The sequence below is a fragment of the Chiloscyllium punctatum genome, chromosome 19, assembly GCF_047496795.1.
Source record: "Chiloscyllium punctatum isolate Juve2018m chromosome 19, sChiPun1.3, whole genome shotgun sequence".
NCBI classification, from domain to species: domain Eukaryota; kingdom Metazoa; phylum Chordata; class Chondrichthyes; order Orectolobiformes; family Hemiscylliidae; genus Chiloscyllium; species Chiloscyllium punctatum.
This window is the reverse complement of record NC_092757.1, coordinates 94,391,936-94,411,969: the sequence shown is the minus strand read 5'-3', so window position 1 is coordinate 94,411,969 and position 20,034 is coordinate 94,391,936. Positions and strand designations below refer to the sequence as shown.

At 40.4% G+C, this 20,034-nt stretch overlaps 1 protein-coding gene across 1 annotated transcript in view; it reads right to left on the bottom strand.

The window, feature by feature from the left end:
- Positions 1-9,596: 9,596 nt before the first annotated feature.
- Positions 9,597-20,034, bottom strand: part of pigs (phosphatidylinositol glycan anchor biosynthesis, class S) — a 54,885-nt gene continuing 44,447 nt past the window's right edge. Inside the window, exons 9-11 of the mRNA XM_072590104.1 lie at positions 15,416-15,516; positions 12,043-12,253; positions 9,597-10,315 (exon numbers count right to left, since the gene is read on the bottom strand). Coding sequence (XP_072446205.1) covers positions 10,052-10,315; positions 12,043-12,253; positions 15,416-15,516 — 576 coding nt within the window. The 3' untranslated portion in view covers positions 9,597-10,051. The remainder of the gene's footprint in view (positions 10,316-12,042; positions 12,254-15,415; positions 15,517-20,034) is intronic.

Here is a 20,034-nt window from a genome sequence, read left to right as displayed (position 1 = left end):
TTAGAGGTGACCTGTATAATGAAAGAGGAGTGATCATCTCTCTAGCTGAGCAGTTCAGTCCAGAACTAGTTAGGAGTTCAACAGTGAGCTGTGTGTAAACAGGCTTTCTCTCTCTCTCTGCCCTTCTAACCTCAACCTGTAAGTATCTGTTTCATTTGACTACTTTTTAAGGGGGTTTGCTTATTGGGACTGTTGTATATTTGGAACAGCATTATTAAGTCTAGTTTAGATAGACTGGAGTTCTGTAGGGCTTCTTTATTCTGTTCTGTGTTTCATTGTGTAATTTTGTGAATACATTTCAGTCTGATTTAAAACCTAGTAGTCAACCTAGCTAACTTAATCCGGATAATTTTCACTGTACACTTACTGAAACAAATTGCAAAGTTATGATCTGGGTTGCCTGCTCAAGAATGTTTCGAGTGGCCTGGCCTAGTCCATAACAAGAGGAATAAGTTGATTAGGGATAGTCAACACACTTTTGTGAAGGGTAGGTCGTGCCTCATAAACCTTATTGAGTTCTTTGAAGAGGTGACCAAACAGGTGGATGAGGGTAAAACAGCTCCCATGGTGTACATGGATTTCAGTAAGGCATTTGATAAGGTTCCCCACTGTAGGCTATTGCACAAAATATGGAGGCATGGGATTGAGGGTGATTTAGCAGTTTGAATCAGAAATTGGCTAGCTGAAAGATGATAGAGGGTAGTGGTTGACGGGAAATGTTCATCCTGGAGTTCAATTATTAGTGGTGTACAACACAAATCTGTTTTAGGGCCACTGCTGTTTGTCATTTTTATAAATTACCTGGATGAGGGTGTAGAAAAATGGATTAGTAAATTTGCGGATGACACGAAGGTCAGTGGAATTGTGGATAGTGTTGAAGGATGTTGCAGGTTACAGAGAGGCATAGATAAGCTGCAGAGCTGGGCTGAGAGGTGGCAAATGGAGTTTAATGCAGAAAAGTGTGAGGTGATTCACTTTGGAAGGAGTAACAGGAATGCAGAGTACTGGGCAAATGGTAAGATTCTTGGTAGTGTAGATGAGAACAAAGATTCTTGGTGTCCATGTACATAGATCCCTGAAAGTTGCCACTCAAGTTGATAGGGTTGTTAAGAAGGCATACGGTGTGTTAGCTTTTATTGGTAGAGGGATTGAATTTCAGGGCCATGTGGTCACGCTGCAGCTGCACAAAACTCTGGTGCGGCTGCACTTGGAGCATTGTGTATAGTTCTGGTCACCGCATTATAGAAAGGATATGGAAGCTTTGGAAAGGGTTGAGAGGAGATTTACTAGGATATTGCCTGGTATGGAAGGGAGATCTTATCAGGAAAAGCTGAGGGACTTGAGGCTGTTTTTGTAAGAGAGAAGGTTGAGAGGTGACTTAATTGAGACATACAAGATAATCAGAAGGTTAGATAGGGTGGACAGGGAGAGCCTTTTTCCTCAGATAGTGATGGCTAGCATGAGGGGACATAGTTTTAGATTTAGGGGTAATAGATATAGGACATGTAGTTTCTTTACTCAGAGCAGTAGGGGCGTGGAACTCACTGTCTGCAACAGACTCGCCAAATGGGTATTTAAATGGCACTGGGTAAACACATGATGAACATGAAATAATGTAGGATAGATAGGCTTCAGATTGGTTCCACAAGTTGACGCAATATCGAGGGCCGAAGACTGTACTGTAATGTTCTATGTTAAAGCATACATGCAGTGGCAGAGTAATCCAACCTGCATCGCCAAGAGACTAGTTCTGACACCTGAAAAGCAATGTTCAGAGACAACTGCATTTCTTCCAAAATAATTTTGGGAAAAGGAAGCTAAAGAATTACAATATGCAGATTCCTACAACTTAAAAAAAAAAGCTCTCCAGCTCTATTCAATCTGAAAATGGACAAATTCCACATCGTCATTGTGGAAAATTCAGACACAGCTAAGACACAAATGGTTGGAACAGTTCAACAGGCTGTTGGAATAGACTAACTACTGACATTTTTAAAGAGGTAGGCTGTGGCACAATCAAAGTCTTCCATGATTTGTCCTGTCCATTTGCAATGAAGGATAGATGTCAAATAACTGCACTGGAGAGGGTGCAAAGGAGATTTACTGGGCTGGAGGGTTTATTAGTTATGGAGAGAGATTGGTTAGAATTGGAGAACAAAATTCTCCTTATCCATCTACAATGGACAATCCTATGTTTTTAAGATTTGGAGATGCCGGTGTAGAACTGGGGTGTACAAAGTTAAAAATCACACAACACCAGGTTATATAGTCCGACAGGTTTAATTGGAAGCACACTAGCTTTCGGAGCGACGCTCCTTCATCAGGTGATAGTGGAGGGCTCAATCCTAACACAGAATTTATAGCAAAAATTTAGTGTGATGTAACTGAAATTATACATTGAAAATTGATTGTCTATTAAGCCTTTCATCTGTTAGAATACAGTGATAGTTTCACTTCTTTCATGTGTAAATCACAAAACCTTTTTTAAAAAAGTTGCATTCTCGGGTTAGCTGTTAACAATGGTGATAGCTAGACAATATGTTGAAGGTGTTGGCCCCCTGTGTTCTCTGTCTATGCCATGATGTTTAGATTGATTCTAATCTAAAAAGTGAGATAACGGAGTTTTACATAAATTCATGCAGTTTTTGAGCTCAGAGCTCTACATGAATGCATGCAGTTTTTAAGCAAAGTGCAATGTAACCCTGCAAGTACAAATTCACCCCACAAAATATATGTGTGCATGTGGGTCTTTGTCGGTCTATGTGTGTGTGTCTGTCTGGATTGGGAGTTGTGAGTGTGAGAAAGTGTATGTGTGCGTGCAGTGAGTGCAGACTGTCTTAAGTCTGTGAAGGGGTGAGTGTGAGAGTGTGTGTCTGTAAGGGTGTGTGTGGGTATCTGTTTATACGTGTATGTGTGTATAGGAGTGCCTGTGTGTGTGTGTGTGTGTAGGAGTGTGTGTGTGTGTGTGTGTGTGTGTGTGTAGTGCAATGGGGGTCACCTGTAATGTGACATGAACCCAAGGTCCAAGCTGAGGTCCTCCCTATGGGTACCGAACTTAGCTATCAGCCTCTGCTCGGACACTTTTCTCTGCTGCCTGTTCCAAAGTCCACCTTGGAGGATGGTCACCCGAAGGTCCAAGGCTGAACGTCCTGGACCACTGAAGTGTTCCCCAACTGGGAGGGAACCCTCCTGTCTATTGATTGTTGTGCGGTGCCCATTCATCCGTTGTTGTAGCCTTTGTACTTTGCTCAAAAACTGCATGCATTCATGTAGAACTCTTGAGCTCAAAAACTGCATGAATTTGTATAAAACTCCGTTATCTCACTTTTTAGATTAGAATCAATCTAAACATCACGGCATAGACAGTGAACACAGGGGGCCAACACCTTCAACATATTGTCTAGCTATCACCATTGTTAACAGCTAACCCGAGAATGCAACTTTTTAAAAAAAAGGTTTTGTGATTTACACATGATAGAAGTGAAACTATCCCAACAGATGAAAGACTTAACAGACAATCAATCTTTCAATGTATAATTTCAGTTACATCACACTGTAAATTTTTGCTATAAATTCTGTGTTAGGATTGAGCCCTCCACTATCACCTGATGAAGGAGTATCGCTCCGAAACTAGTGTGCTTCCAATTAAACCTGTTGGACTATAACCTGGTGTTGTGTAGTTTTTAAACTGTGTTTTTAAAACTGCATCTCCTAGTTCTAGATACTCCCAGATGAGGAAATATCTCTCTACATTTACTTTATCAATACTTCTCAAGATCCTGTTTCAATCAAATCATCTCTAACTCTTCTAAACTCCAACGGATTTAAGTCTTGGCCATCACCCACCCCGACTGTCCATCCCAATCTCTGAATTGCTTCCAATGTATTTAGATCCTTCCCTAAACAAAGAGACCAGTACTCCAAACTGAAATATAATTTCCATACTTTTGTATTTTGTATCATTCAATTTTCCTTGCAAAAATAATAATTCTATGAACTTTCCTAATTACTTGCAGTAACTGTGTGTTGAATTTTGTGATTCATGCACCTTGACGCCCCAGACCCCTGTGGTTCTGCAATCTATTTTTTCAATAATATGCTGCTTTCTATTTTGTTGCCAAAACAGATAATTTCACTTTCCTATGTGTTGGAGATTTGCCCAAACACTTAATTAGTTTACTTTGTATCCTTATTTTCACTTAACTTTCCTAACTATTTTTGTCTCTTCAACAAATTTACCAACCGTATCTTTGGTTCCTTTACCCTAACCTAAAAAGTTGAAGCCTGACACTGATCTCCGTGGCACACCACCTGATACTTGTCAACCAGAAAACTATAATGAGTTTCCTGTTTGTCAGCCAATCTTCTATCCATGCCAATGTTACTATGGACATCATAAACTTTTAGCTTTCATAATATACTTTGATGTGGCAACTTATCAAATGTCTTCTGGAAATCCAGTCCACTAATTTCCTTTGTCCAGAGCACATTGCTTCCACAATGAGTGCCAATAAATTCTTTTCATAAAACCATGTTGGATTTGCCTAATTACTTTGAACTTTCCAAGTGTCCTGCTATAATGTTTTTAATTACAGCATTAAATATCTTCCCTTAGGCAGATGTTAAGCTAACTGATCCTAGTTTATTATTTTCTGTCTCCCGGTGTTCTTGAATAAGTGTTTTATTTGCTGTTTTCCAATTTAGTGTAACGTTCCAAGTATCTAAGGAATTTCGAAACATTAAAGCCACTGCATCAGCTGTCTCAAGAGCTACTTCTTTTAAGATCCTATGAAAAAGTCCATCAAGATCTGGGGATTTATCAGTGTTGATATATTTGTTCTGTACCACTTCACTGGATACAGCCTTTTTTTTTCAGTTCTTCTCTCCCATCCATTTCCTGGTTTAGAACTTTTGGTCTTCATGTCTTCTACTGTGAAGACGCCTGTTTGATTCATCTGCCATGTCAACATTTTCCATTTTTAATTCCCCAGACTCGCTTTCGATTTGATCAACTCTTATTAGCTTCTTTCCTTTTTCAATATCTGTGGAATCTCCTATTTTTGTATTTCTAGCACTCATTCATTCTAACTTTTTCCTCCTTTTAATCTTTTTGTCATCTGTGCTTTTTTGTATGCATTTATGTCAATTCTTTGGACCCGCCAATTTTGCACAATTATACACCCTTTAAGTTTGATACTACCTTTACCCTTCTGATTTAACCATGGATGGTATGTTTTCCCCTTTGAACTTTTATTTCTCACCAGAAATGTCTGACAGTCACATGTCAGTAAACAAAGGTCTGAAATCTCAGTTACAGTGTCATAAAGGATCTCAAACTGGATCAAAGAGCAAATGATCCCAATCATACAATTATAGAATCCCTAGTGTGGAAACAGGCCCTTTGGCCCAACAAATCCACACCGACCCTCCGGAGAGTAACTCACCCAGACCCATTTCCCTGCCCTATATTTACCCCTGATCAATGTATCTAACCTACATATTGCTGAGCACTATGGGCAACTTAGCATGGCCAATTTACCTAACCTGTACATCATACTTGTTTCAGTCTGTTCAACAGCGCAGCAGAGCAGAATGACTACCACACAGAAGAAGGCTAGTCAGCTAATCAAGTCCACGTTGGCTCTCTGCAAATACAATTTAGCTAGTTTCACTTTCCCATCCTTTTTCCGCACAGCCCTGCCAATTTTCATCCTTTGGGTGTTTAGCTAATTCCCTTTGGAAAGCCATTATGAAATCTACCACCCTTTCTGCAGAGCATTCCAGATCATAACCACCTATAATGTAGAAATGCTTTCCTTTATTTCGCCTTTGCACGTGTCCATCACTTTAAAACAACACTCATGTCAGATTTGTATGTTTAAGTGAAGCGTAGCACTGCAGCATGTCTTGCTTTTCTCTGAAATAAGCATGACAAAAAATCTAAGAATAAAAAAGGTTAATATCTTGTTCAACATTCCAGTTTTTAGAATTAGGAGTAGGTTATTCAGCCCCTCAAGCCTGTTCTACCATTCACTGGTCAGAAGTTAGCCATCTTTGTTTAAGTAACAATTCATATCCTTAGCCAACAAAAATACGTATCATCTCAATCCTGAAGAGTTGCTTTCATAGAAATATTTGTGTTTAACTTTATCCAGACTGTGGGGGTCTCAGTTTCACTCAGCTGCTAGTAGTCCAGGTTAGATTGTCTGAATAAGAAAGTCCCATATCATAATATTTGTGTGAAATGTAGTCTGGCACTCATGCAGTTCTGAGGAGGTGCTGTTTTGTCAGGTATGCTGCAATTTGGACAAAATGTTAAACTGTTGCCTGTGGGGATATTAAAAATTCAATGGCACTGTATAAAGTGTCCTTACCTATAACCATCCCGAAATCAAATCAATTCTTATCTGATTTCCATACATTACAGCTCAGCTAAACACCCTTTTCTGTAGTCAGGGAAACTGAGGTTACTTTGTATCTCTCTCAGTACCATAGAACTTGGTCCTTATACATTGAGCCATCAGGAAATTTGTCATCACCTCATAACAATATGGCATTTTCACCAAATGCCTTTGGCCATGGATACATAACTCCAAGTCAAAAGCAGAGCAAGGTGCCTACTTCCAAGGATTCCACCAGCATTGCAACAAATTAGGCTTCTGGATAGTGAATGAGTGATTTCTCACTCCTACATCCACAATGTAGAACTCCAATCTGCTTCATTCCACACATTTGTTAACTCAATCCCTATAGGGTCACTCACCACTCTGTATACAATGGGATTAGTGTGACAGGATGATGAGTGACAAAGGTCACAATATTATGGCGAGTAGAGAAATAGGATTTCATCTATATGCCCACACAAGGTTTCCTGGGGAAAAAAATACAATTGGCAGAAAGCTGGAACTGATACTCCAACTCGAAGTGTAGACTAATGTGGTCTGTTATAATTTTCTTAAAAATGTGTTGCTGGAAAAGCGCAGCAGGTCAGGCAGCATCCAAGGAGAAGGAGAATCGATGTTTCAGGTATCGATTCTCCTTCTCCTTTGATGCTGCCTGACCTGCTGCACTTTTCCAGCAACACATTTTTTAAGCTCTGATCTCCAGCATCTGCAGTCCTCACTTTTTCCCTGTTATAATTTTCTCCCTTGACTAAATCTGTCCTTATCCAGAATTTACTGCAGAAGAAACTAGTCTTCTTGTGACATATTTTGAGAGTTCCTTGCTGGCCAGCTTGAGGTTTCTGTGGCAATTTTGACACAATGACTTGGTGAAAGATGATTGTTTTATGTACAAGTAGAGATTCCCAAAAACTAGCCTACTAACAGGAGTGGGGAACTACCCCAGCTAAAACAGAATCGTCTAATTTATACACAGGCAGTAGTTATCCCTCTCGGTGTACAGCAGGGAGTGTATCCTGGGTAAAACACATCCTATAGTTATATTTGGCACTGAATTTGCCATAGTAATGTTGCTGCGCTTCATATAAAAAAAAACTTGTAATTCTACAGCAGCATTCACCACCCTCAGGTCAGTCCAGAGTAAAAGAAATCATTTTGAAGTCCAAACACAGTAGTAATTTTCGAAACAGTAGCCAGTTTGCATGCAGCAAGCTCCACCAATTTGACAGGTTCAAGCTAATTTACTGATTTTGGTGGAAGGATAAATGAGGAGACCACTTATCTTTTAAGATTAGTATCAAGGAATCTTTTGTGTCCACCTTACAGAAAAATAAGTTTAACAGGTTTAATACCTCATCTAAAATAAAGAAACCATCTTAGGTAAAACGTGTACTGGAGTGTGGTTATTGCAGGTAAAGTGCAGTGGATTACAATATTTACAAAAAAGGTGAACAGTCATATTAAAGGAACAGCAAAGTCAATATGATGTGTGACTTGGTTTGAAATGTGGAGCTAGTGGTGATCCAAAGCATTTGCTGCCCTTCTTCTTGAGGTGGCGAAAACTTCATATTTGGGAGCTGCTGCTGAAGAAGGCTTATTGAACAGACTGTAATATATTAGAACAGAAACTTGCAAAGACAGCTGTGTTCACTTTTACTGTCTGCGTAGCTCATGTTGCCCTAGCAAAGGCACTGAAATGAGTACAATATTTGGAGGTGGAATTCTGTCTTCATACTCAAAATTTTAAACAGTCCTCTGCAAACATTCCGACAGGTGCCATGGAACTGTACCAAATAAAACAAAAACACACAAACAAGAAATGCAAAAGGCTCATTAATCCATCCAACCTGTCCCACATAGTCATTATGCGCCACAATACAGATACTCCACAACCATCCAGAGGCACAAAATCTCCTGGGAGAAGTGGTAAAACTGGCAGAAACCAAGATAATTTAGGAAAATCAATCTGGAAAGCTTTTCTAGACAGCCATTACGTGACCAAAATTAATCCAAGAGATCAGTAGACCCTGATTAATCCAGCAGGTTACATACCTCTTATTAAGTGATTTTCACTCCAGTCAGCACCAGGTCAGCTCTTGCTTGAAGGAATTCAGTAAATTAGTAGTCACCTCAGGAGCCAGCATTCTGTTCCACAGCTTTACTATTCCCTAGAAAAACAAGAATCCAATCTAGTCCTGCCCTTAGACTGCAATCATGACTTCTAGTCTTCATTAATCTAACCAGTTAAAGTAATTAGCCTATACAGACCTTTATTGCTTTTAAACCTCGAGCAAAATATCTGACACTATAGCTTCTCGACAAAATATAGACCCAGGTCTGAGGTTATCTGGTTTACTAAAATAAAAGCAAAATACTGCCAATGCTGGAAATTTGAAAAATAAACAAAATGTTGGAAATATTCAGTGGATCTGGCATTACTTCTGGAGAGAGAAAGAGAGAGAGAGGAGGTAATTAGTTCAGTAACAGAGTAGAAATCATTGAACACTGATGACCTTTCATCAAAACCAAAGTTTCCAGCTTCTGCAGAACTTTATTGTTGTATTAGTATAGTGAGCAAGACAGGAAATACATCTCGTAGCTCTCTTTTTCAGCCTTTCCAAAGTCATAATATTTATCCACCATGTGATCAAAACTGGACACACTATTCTGTCTGGGACCCCACCAAGGTAAAATGGCAAGCTTTGTTTATAAATCATAACACTTGTCACCATATTTAATTACTGTGGTCAGACCCTACAATTGTACACATCATGAAGTAGGAATTCATTAGTGATGAATTGATTAAACACAGCAACACAAAGGTGCACTTACAAGATAGAACATAACATTTACAACGCCCCACAGTAATTGAAGAGCTTACATCAGCACATCAAGGAATTGGGTAGAGATGGTCAGGATAGAAAGGAGCAAAAGGTGGACTGAAACACTGCAAGCTAGGGAAGGTAGTGGATTAGTGGGGAGGTTACCATTGTGGTGAGAGATACAAAATGGTAGAGTAACAAATGATACACATGGGAAAAGTAGAGAGCCATAGATATATGGTGAGATAGAAGGGGTGAAGAATCAGAAGTTGTGGAGGATAGTGGGAATAGACACATTCAGCAAGAACGAAAGAGGAGGGGGAGGGAGAACACCAGAAGAGGGAATGATCAGATAACAGGAAATTATTTAACCTTCAAATTAATGTCTCGTTTTATTGGTTTTTGAACATTTCAACAATCGGTTGGAAAGCTACATAAACAAACTTGCAGGCTTTCCCTATGAATTATTTTACATGAAAATCAGTAGGAAAAGCAGTCCAGACATAAATTCTGAGATGTTCATATTTAGTATCCCCATTTACTGTATGAAGATGTGCATAAAACGGAGGCATCAACTTTGCCCAAGATTCACTTCATACACCAACCACTCATGAGTCCAGTGTATGCTGGCCTATTCTGGCTGAGGTATCTGTAGAACTCCAGTCCGTCATGCAGTCAGGAAAGAGGGCAAGAACTTCCAATAAATTAAACTGAACAAAATCCAAAACATTTACAAATCTTTTGAGACCTACTATCCAATATTCTTTCATAATTGAGATATCTTAAGTCCATGGGGAGCCATCAATTGCTCATTACCACTTCACCATTTCAATCCACCTTCTTTCTCCATTTAAAATCCTTGGCAGTTTTTAATAGGGATAGCATAATGGGGACACACATTGGCAGAAACAAGGGGATATAAATGGCAAACTTCTGATCATCTGGGAAGTACAGGAGGTGGAGGAGAGACGGATCAAAGAAAGCTCTCTCAGATGAAGTGATGCTTTTTTTGCTGGCCTGAAAAGCTGACAACAGTCTTCCAGCCTCCAGCTCCTGAAGCGATTGTTGAACAGAGGCTAGGGCACTGTACACCTGTGAAGACAGAGGAAGAGAGATGGAGAGAGGAAGGGTGTTGGATAAACAGGCGAAAACACAAATAAACTAAAAGACCCTGCTTGGGAAAGAAATGGTATTAAAATTTAAGTAAACATAGCCTACCCATCATCACAAAGCTCAACCTGTCCCAGTTCTTCGAAACAGCTGTTCAATTAATCCCACATCCCTAATCTTTACAAACCTTCCTTCTCAAATGTGTGTCCAATTCCCTTATGGGTGCTATTGAATCTGTTTTTATCCCTCTTTCCAGCAGTGCATTCTGGTTTGTAATAACCAACTGTTCTCCTCTTACTTCCTCTGATTCTTTTGAAAATACATTGTCTTAGAACATAGAAAAATACAGCACAAAACAGGCCCTTCGGCTCTCGATGTTGCACTGATCTGTGAACTGATCTAAGCCCATCCCCCTACATTATCCCATCATCCATGGGATTGTTTAAATCTCCCTAATGTGGCTGAGTTGATTACATTGGCAGGTAGGGCATTCCATGCCCTTACCATTCTCTGAGTAAAGAACCTGCCTCTGACATCTGTCTTCAGTCAATCACCCTTCAATTTGTAGTTATGCCCCCTCATACAAGCTGACGTCATCATCCTGGTCATCGAGTATGTCTCTATTAAATCCCCTCTTAGCCTTCTTCTTTTCAATGAGAACAGACCCAAGTCCCTCAGCCTTTCCTCATAAGACCTTCCCTCCAGACCAGGCAGCATCCTGGTAAATCTCCTCTGCTTTCCAATGCTTTCACATCTTTCCTGTAATGGAGCAACCAGAATTGTACACAATATTCCAAGTGCGGCCGCACTAGTGTTTTGTATAATTGCAGCATGACACTACGGCTCAATCCCTCTACCGATAAAACCTAACACACTGTATGTCTTCTTAACAGCACAATCAACCTGGGTGGCAACTTTCAGGGATCTATGTACATGGACATCAAGATCCCTCTGCACATCCACACTACCAAGAATCTTTCCATTGACCCAGTATTCTGCCTTCCTGTTATTCTTCCCAAATTGAATCATCTCACATTTAGCTGCATTGAACTCCATTTGCCACCTCTCAGCCCAATTCTGCAGTTTATTCAAGTCCCCCTGCAACCTGCAACATTCTTCTACTGTCCACTACTCCACCGATTTTAGTGTCATCTGCAACTTACTAACCCATCCACCTATGCTTGCGTCTAAGTCATTTATAAAAATGACAAATGACAGTCTCTTTCCACTGGTTACCTGCTTTTGCCAGTGGAAACATGCTTGCCTCATTTACTTTGCCAAAATTCCTCATTATTTATTTTTGAACTTGGAAAGTTATTTTCATTTGCCATTATCTTCCTCTCCTACATTCCTTGTTGATTGATGACCCCATACATTGACCCCTTTGCTGAAAAGGGATCAGCACCTTTTGAGCTTTCAAAATCAACTCCGACTTCTATCAAATTCAGTAACTGTTACCAAAGGGGAATTATTTAAAAGTAAAAGATTTGCAGGATTAAGGGGAAGTGCTAGGGGAGTGAGACTAGAGCAATTGTTCTTGCAGTAGACTGGGACAGACAATAAAAGTCAAATGATTTCCTTCTCTAATATAAGCTTTCCATCATTCTATTCTTTGCACCTGTGTAACTACAGTGTGGCAAAGCGATGATGCCTTCTTGAGAGGAAGGAGAAACATCTGAAAAACGAAAGTCTATTTGGCTCTCACTCACCTCAGAGGCGATGTTATCATTAATCACAATGTTTCCAATTTCATCGAGGAGCTGAGCTAAGGAGGTCAGTGTGTTTGTTGCAGTGGCAATATTTTCCACTGTTCTCACCCAGAGCAGGCGGTCAAGTTCCCAGTCAGTGGCAATCATGTTCCCGGGACTTTGGACAAGGGATTGAGAAGGGGGCTGTACTTTCTGTATACCCAATAGTAACCTGTCAGGAGGGGTAGAGAGTAAAGGAAAATGAGAAAGTATGCAAACTAATCAAAGAAATTGTCTGTGCAACCAGAAACTTCGCAGTTCAAAGAGTTATGTGAGAGAATTAATTCGAGATCTCACTTGATATATGCATAACCAAAGCCCCTGCTGCAAGACTAGTGCTGCCTTTCACTACATTGATGAATTCCTGCAGTACATGTTGTAGATGGTACACATTGCTGCTACTGAGCGTCGGTATTCCTAGCCTCTGACTTGTTCTTGTAACGACTGTGTTTATGTGATGAGTCCAGTTGAATTTCTGGTCAATGATAACCCCCAGGATGTTGGTAGTGAGGTATTCAATGATGATAACACCTTAGAATGTTGAGGGGCGTTGGTTAGGCTGTCTGTTATTGTTGATGGTCATTGCCTGACATTTGCGGGGTGAGGGATAGGCAGCCTGTATTTTAACATCTCATTCCAGGTCAATGCTTGTGGATCACAATTAAGTTTTTGGGATAATGAGCAAATTTCATCTTTTTGAATGAATTATTTTATGCCTTGCATTAGAATGTTCAGCACAGAAGCAAGCCATTCGGCCCACATGGTCCAGGTCAGGATTTATGGACCAACAGGACGCTAACTTTCACCTCACCTTACGAATAAAACCTTTTAATCTTTTCTGCATCATGTGCTGATGCAAGTTCTCCTCAAATTATCAGTTCTTGACCTTAATCACGCCATCTGGTTGCTTTGCATTCTCACCACCGCAAAGGTCCCTATGCCTCGGGTGAGGGACAAGCTTGAGAAGGTGGAGCCTTCATGGTCACCTCAGCCGGTAAGAATGCGAAAATCCAGCTTGCAGAAAACAAAATGCTAATATTTTAATTCCAAAACTGACTCTACAAGAAAATAGCAACATGCTACTGTCATTTTTAAAGTGAATAGTACAAACTAGATTGAGATTTTTGAAGATGTAACAAAGAAGATTGAAGAGGGCAGAGCAGTAGATGTGATCTATATGGACTTCAGTCAGGCGTTCACAAGGTTCCCTATGGGAGACTGATTAGCAAGGTTAGATCTCATGGAATACAGGGAGAACTAGCCATTTGGATCCAGAACTGGCTCAAAGGTAGAAGATAGAGGGTGGTGGTGGAGGGTTGTTTTTCAGACTGGAGGCCTGTGACCAGTGGAGTGCCACAACGATCGGTGCTGGGCTCTCTACTTTTTGTCATTTACATAAATGATTTGGATGCGAGCATAGAGGTACAGTTAATAAGTTTGTAGATGACACCAAAATTGGAGGTGTAGTGGACAGCGAAGAGGGTTACCTCAGATTACAACAGGATCTGGACCAGATGGGCCAATGGGCTGAGAAGTGGTAGATGGAGTTTAATTCAGATAAATGTGAGGTGCTGGATTTTGGGAAAGCAAATCTTAGCAGGACTTATACACTTAATGGTAAGGTCCTAGGGAGTGTTGCTGAACAAAGAGACCTTGGAGTGCAGGTTCATAGCTCCTTGAAAGTGGAGTCGCAGGTAGATAGGATAGTGAAGAAGGCGTTTGGTATGCTTTCCTTTATTGGTCAGAGTATTGAGTACAGGAGTTGGGAGGTCATGTTGCGGTTGTACAGGACATTGGTTAGGCCACTGTTGGAATATTGTGTGCAATTCTGGTCTCCTTACTATTGGAAAGATGTTGTGAAACTTGAAAGAGTTCAGAAAAGAGTTACAAGGATGTTGCCAGGGTTGGAGGATCTGAGCTACAGGGAGAGGCTGAACAGGCTGGGCTGTTTTTCCTGGAACATCGGAGGCTGAGGGGTGACGTTATAGAGGTTTACAAAATTATGAGGGCATGGATAGGATAAATAGACAAGGTCTTTTCCCTGGGGTCGGGAGTCCAGAATTAGAGTGGCATAGGTTAAGGGTGAGAGGGGAAAGATATAAAAGAGACCTCAGGGGCAACTGTTTCACACAGAGGGTGGTACGTGTATGGAATGAGCTGCCAGAGAAGGTGGTGGAGGCTGGTACAATTGCAACATTTAAGAGGCATTTGGATGGGTATATGAATAGGAAAGGTTTGGAGGGATATGGGCCGGGTGCTGGCAGGTGGGACTAGATTGGGTTGGAATATCTGGTCGGCATGGATGGGTTGGACCGAAGGGTCTGTTTCCATGCTGTACATCTCTATGACTCTATAGGTAGGCAATTCGCTCGTCAAGCAGACAGTCTGCCAGACAGTGATGGCAGCACAGACCAACTATTCTACACCTGGTTTCTTCAGTGTAATAAGATCTGGACAACATTCAGGCTTGGGCTGACAAGTGGCGAGTAACAGTCACGTCACACAAATGCCAGGCAGTGACCATCTACAATAACAGACAACCTAACTACCGCCCCTCGACATTCAAAGGTGCTACCATCATTGAATTCCTCACTATCAACATCCTGGGGGGTTATCATTGACCAGAAACCCAACTGGACTCATCAGATAAACACAGACGCTACAAGAACAGGTCAGAGGCTAGGAATACTGACGCTCAGTAGCAGCAATGTGTACCATCTACAAGATGCACTGCAGAAATTCATCAAGGATTCCAAACCCACAACCGCTCCCACCTTCAAGCTCCTCTCACCATCCTGGCTTGGAAACAAATCCTTCACTTGTTGCTGGGTCAAAATCTGGGAATTTCCTCCCTAATGGCATTATGGGTCAACCACAGCAGGTTGAAGTAGTTGCAGTAGTTCAAGAAGGCAGCTCACCACCACCTTCTCAAGGGCAACTAGGGATGGGCAATAAATGCTGATCAGCCAGTGATACCCACACCCCACAAAATGAATAATAATTAGACCAATTAGCATCAATCCCCTCCTCAGCTAAGGGTTTCAGGCATGCAGTGACTCAGTTGGTAGTAATCTAAGGCTGTAGGCTCCCACTCCAAAAATTTGAGAACAAAAACAAAAGCTGGCGTTCCAAACTACTGACACCCGCCTGCCCTTTAGGGTGTTAACAAAGGCTTCATGGCCAATATTCAACAGGAACACAGGAGTTTTCCAGAGAGTTGTGGTCCCTATATGTTGCTCAAACCAATTATAATCAGATAGCCTGTTCACTATGACATGACTGTTTACCAGAGCTTGCTGGGCACAATTTCATTGCCCCATTTCTTATGTCTTACCGCAGCTGAGTCAGAAACACCTCCATCACGCGAGCCATGTCTATGTTGACTGATACTGGCAGTAGAGTCTCATTCAATTGCTGGTGATCCACATTGTAAATCTAATCAGAAAACAAGGTTAAAATGTTAATGAAACAGAAACCCTTCAAAACCTGAGAACAGAATTATTACTTATCCCAAACTACATTTGTAAATGCATATAATCTTAATATATTCATAAACTATGTATAAAGATTGAAAGGACTTGCATTTTTTCATCTTGATAAATGCAGTTACTGCTGTAACGTAGAAACCATGGCAGCCAATCTGAGACAAGCTTTCACAAACAGCAAAGAAATAATGAACAAATTATCTGCTGTAGCGATTTTGGTTGAATACTCAGTTTTTCCACTTTCACGGCATCACGCCCTGGGATCTTTTATAGCTTTTATTTTGAATTCATTTGCATGCAAGTAGCACTGGCAAGGCCCTGGATTTATTGTCCATCCCTAATTGCGTGTCCATCGGAGGTGGGGGGGGGGGGTACACAGCTACCTCAGCTTAACACTTCATCTGGAAGACAGCATTTTTAACAGTGCAGCACTGAAAACATTATCCTGAATTTTAGGTTCGAGTCTCAGGAAACCTACACTATTAGGTTTTGGAATTGAGAGTACTGCCCAGAGAGGCAGGGCAGACAAGAAACATTACATTAATTCATATTCTATAGAGGAAACCAAACTAAACACACTACTGTCTGCAGATTATAGTATGCAGATTGTAAATGTAGCAACTGATGGCTTTTTTCTTCATGACCTGTTATGCCAGGCTGCAAGCATATTTGTCATATTTTCCTGAGATCACATCACCTTGCTGTACAATATAAGGGATGAATCAATCTAAACCTCTTTCACTGAACACTAGAGACATCAAGGCCATCTTTTTGATAGTGTTACTCTTTCATTTGATTATCACTAACTTCATGGTCCTATTCTGGCCAACATTAACCCTCAAATAGCAACTCTGCAATAAATTATCTGGCCATTTTCATACCACGACTTATGGGAATTTACTTCACACAAAATAGCCACCATGTCTGTGACCACATTGACTATACTTTTTGAATAACACTCTTAGCCGGCTGTGAAGTACTTTGGAATGGTCTGAGATTATAAAAGGCACTGTACAAACAAAAGCTTTGCCTTAAACCAGCCACTTGATCAGGCTGAATCATGTGAAGCAAAACCTCAGCAACCAATTTATTCCTGGGTTGAGCTTCAACTGCTTCATCCTGTCTGCAAGTAGAAATGTAGATTCCATGCAATGGCCTGCATCAATTCTTGGTTCAACTCCAGCAACTGAGAAGCATTAATCAAAGATTAATGGAACTAGGGGACATGATGTGATACTAAGGAGTCTCCCATTTTATTTTCTCTCAGAATCATGAATCTTTGAAACACACATTGCCCATTCAGTGGTGGAGGCAAGTGCATCTTTGGAACACCAACTTCCAGAGGACGGACACTTGGTCCGTCTGATCTCTCGGACTGATTTCAATCAGTTGAGGGGGTTAGAGAGGAACTTCCCAAAACACATCATTTCCTTGAGCTTAGGTTGATCTTATCACCTTTTCTTGTGTCTCCCAGCTGATCACATGACGCAAGTGGTTGGGGTGTTTGAAAGTGTCTACAGTGCTCTGACCATCAGGAATGGGGGACAAGCTTGATGCAGCAGTGCATCTTTCCCTGCCTGTCATTTTTAAATGTTTCTACAGCATGAAACACAAGATAAAACTGGCAATCAAGCAATGATGGCAACAATGTTGCAACAACATAGGAAGCAGGTTCAGCACAAACAGGAAACCTCAAATTTTGTAACATTATGGAATGTCAAACTGTCAAGTTAGAAAGATACATGTTTAATTTCCTCAGCTTCAGTTTATCTTCAAAAGGTTTTTGGAAGTCCTGTACAATGTTTTGATGTTATGGTAACAGTGATGTGGTGGTTCAGGGGCTACATGGTAGATTAACAGCTAGCCACCACATAAGATTAACCAAAAAGCTTATTTCAGACCTAATTTCAAGTGCAGGAGTGATTTTATAATTTTTGTATATCAGTGGGGCTGTGTAGCTCAATATGCAATTACTGGTTCCTCTTGCTTTGTAGTACTAGGCCTGGTTTGTATGCTTAGCCACAATAGTCTGTAGTTATCCTTCCAACTTCCAAAGTCAAGAAACTCAGAAAAGCTCAAGCTGGTATATAACAACGATAGTCTTCTGTTTGATCCCCTAGGCTTTTCATGATTATCGCGGTCAGTAAAGGCTCGTACTAACTTGCATGGAACAAGAGTATTCCAAGATAATAATCAACTAAAGAAAAAAAAAGTCCTGTGTTAACACAAAGGGATCCTATAGTTTTGATGCCCCAACAGGTTGTGTGCTACAATAATGCAATGAGTGTTGTTTTCAGCAAAATGAGGTTTCTTTTCACTGTGATGAAATTAAAATTGGATAGCGTACTTATTGCTGATGAAAAACAAGGGTCACTGAAAGACAAACAGCCAGAGAAAGAATAAGACGCACACACTCAAAACACAAGAGGAGAATACTCGAGCAGAAAGAGTTAACAGTAAATTGATTTCTCACTATTTATTTGCAAATAAATTGTTCTTTTTGTTATTTATTTTGGTGTCATTCATGATAACAGTATGAAATCTATAAAACTACTGTTATAAATTCAGTTTGTTAGAGTGGGTCAAATACTAGATACAGTAAATCACCACAGACTTATGAAATCTGCCTACATGGAAATCCTCTTTAGAAAAACAGGAAATTAAACATTATGCTATTTTCAGCAGTGATGTGCAAAGACAAGCACTAAGAAGTGGTTGAGAAGCTATGTTGCTATGGATACTGTTGCTAGAACGACGGGCAACAGATGTCGCTATAGATGCTGCTTTGAGGTTGCTATCTATAAAATTAGGATTGCAGTGAACTCCTTGAGACTAATACATTCCTTTGGAGGTGCAGGCATGCATATTACGCATTGCCAAATCTTCAGGTTGATGCCATAGGGACCAATGCTAAGAATGTTTCAGAAAAGAGGTAGCTCGGAAAGATAGCAACTCAATAAAGGATGGTGGTTGTAAGGAAAGCTGTGTCAACAGCTAACTCATTCAACGTTAAAAAGGCTCCTGCAGACTGGAATAAGTAACCCACTATTTAAGAAGGGAGATAATGGGAATGGAATTGAGAAGCGCACACATATTGGTTTCAGGGGAAGTGACGGCCTAGTGGTATGATCACTAGATTATTAATCTTCATTGGATAAACATAATGGAATAGTACAGGTTAGATGGACTTCAGATTGGTTTCACAGATCAGCGCAGTATCGAGGGCCGAAGGGCTTGCACTGTGCTGTAATGTTCTAATCTAGATATCTTGGTAATGTTCTGGGTACCTGAGTTCAAATCCTGCTATGGCAGAGAATGGAACTTGAATTCAATAAGCATCTGGAATTTATAGTCTAATGATAACCACGAAACCATTATTAATTGTCAAAAAAAAACCCATCAGGTTCAGTAATGTCCTTTAGGGCAGGAATCTGCCTTCCTTAATTGGTCTGGCCTACATTTAACTCCAGACCCACAACAATGTGATTAACATTTAATTAGGCAAGGGCAATAAATGCCAGCGGCATCCACATCCCATAAATGAATAAAAAAAGGAGATTAAGAAATAGAATAATATTGATGTGATCGAGCAAAGTCAACATGGATTTATGAAAAGGAAATCACGTTGACAGGTTTTTGCGGATATTATTTCAGCACAGATAAAGAAGAACCAATAGATCTGGTGTAGTTTGATTTTCAGAAGGCTATTGAGAAGTAACAGAGGTTGTTAGCAAATAGAGCATGGGCTTGGTATTATATGAGTAATATACTAGTACAGTTTGAGAATTGATTAATGGACAAAATAAACTAGGAATAAACTATTACTAAAGGGGTACAGCAAAGATCACATCCCTAATGAAGAGCCTATGCTCGCAATATCGACTCTCCTGCTCTTCTGATGCCGCCTGACCAGCTGTGGTTTTCCAGTGTCACACTTTTTGTCTACTGCAAAGATCAGTGTTGTTCACAACCTACACAAAGGATAATAACTTAGGAGCTAAATATAATATTCCCAAACTTGATGACACAAAATGAGGTGAAAATGTAAATTATTATGCAAGAATGCTTCAGAGAATCCTGGATTGGGTGTCCTTATTCGTAGTCAGTGAAAGCCAACATGCAGCACAACAACCAATTAGGAAGGTAAACGACATGTTCAACATATGTGGATTTACATACACAAGTGAAGATGTCTTGCTGAGATCTCACCAGCAGTACTCAATTTTGGTCTCCTGAACTAAGGAAAGATATACTTTCTCTACAGGGAGTGCATCAGAAGTCACCAAATTAATCTCTGGCATTGACTTAGGAAGACAGACTGAAAAAGCTAAATCTTATTTTGTAGAGATTTGAAGAATAAGAGAGATCACTTTGAAAGTTACAAAGTTTTACCAGGGCATGACAAAGTAGATATCAATAGAATGTTGTTGCTGGCTGATGAGTCCATAACCGGGGACAAAAACTCAAA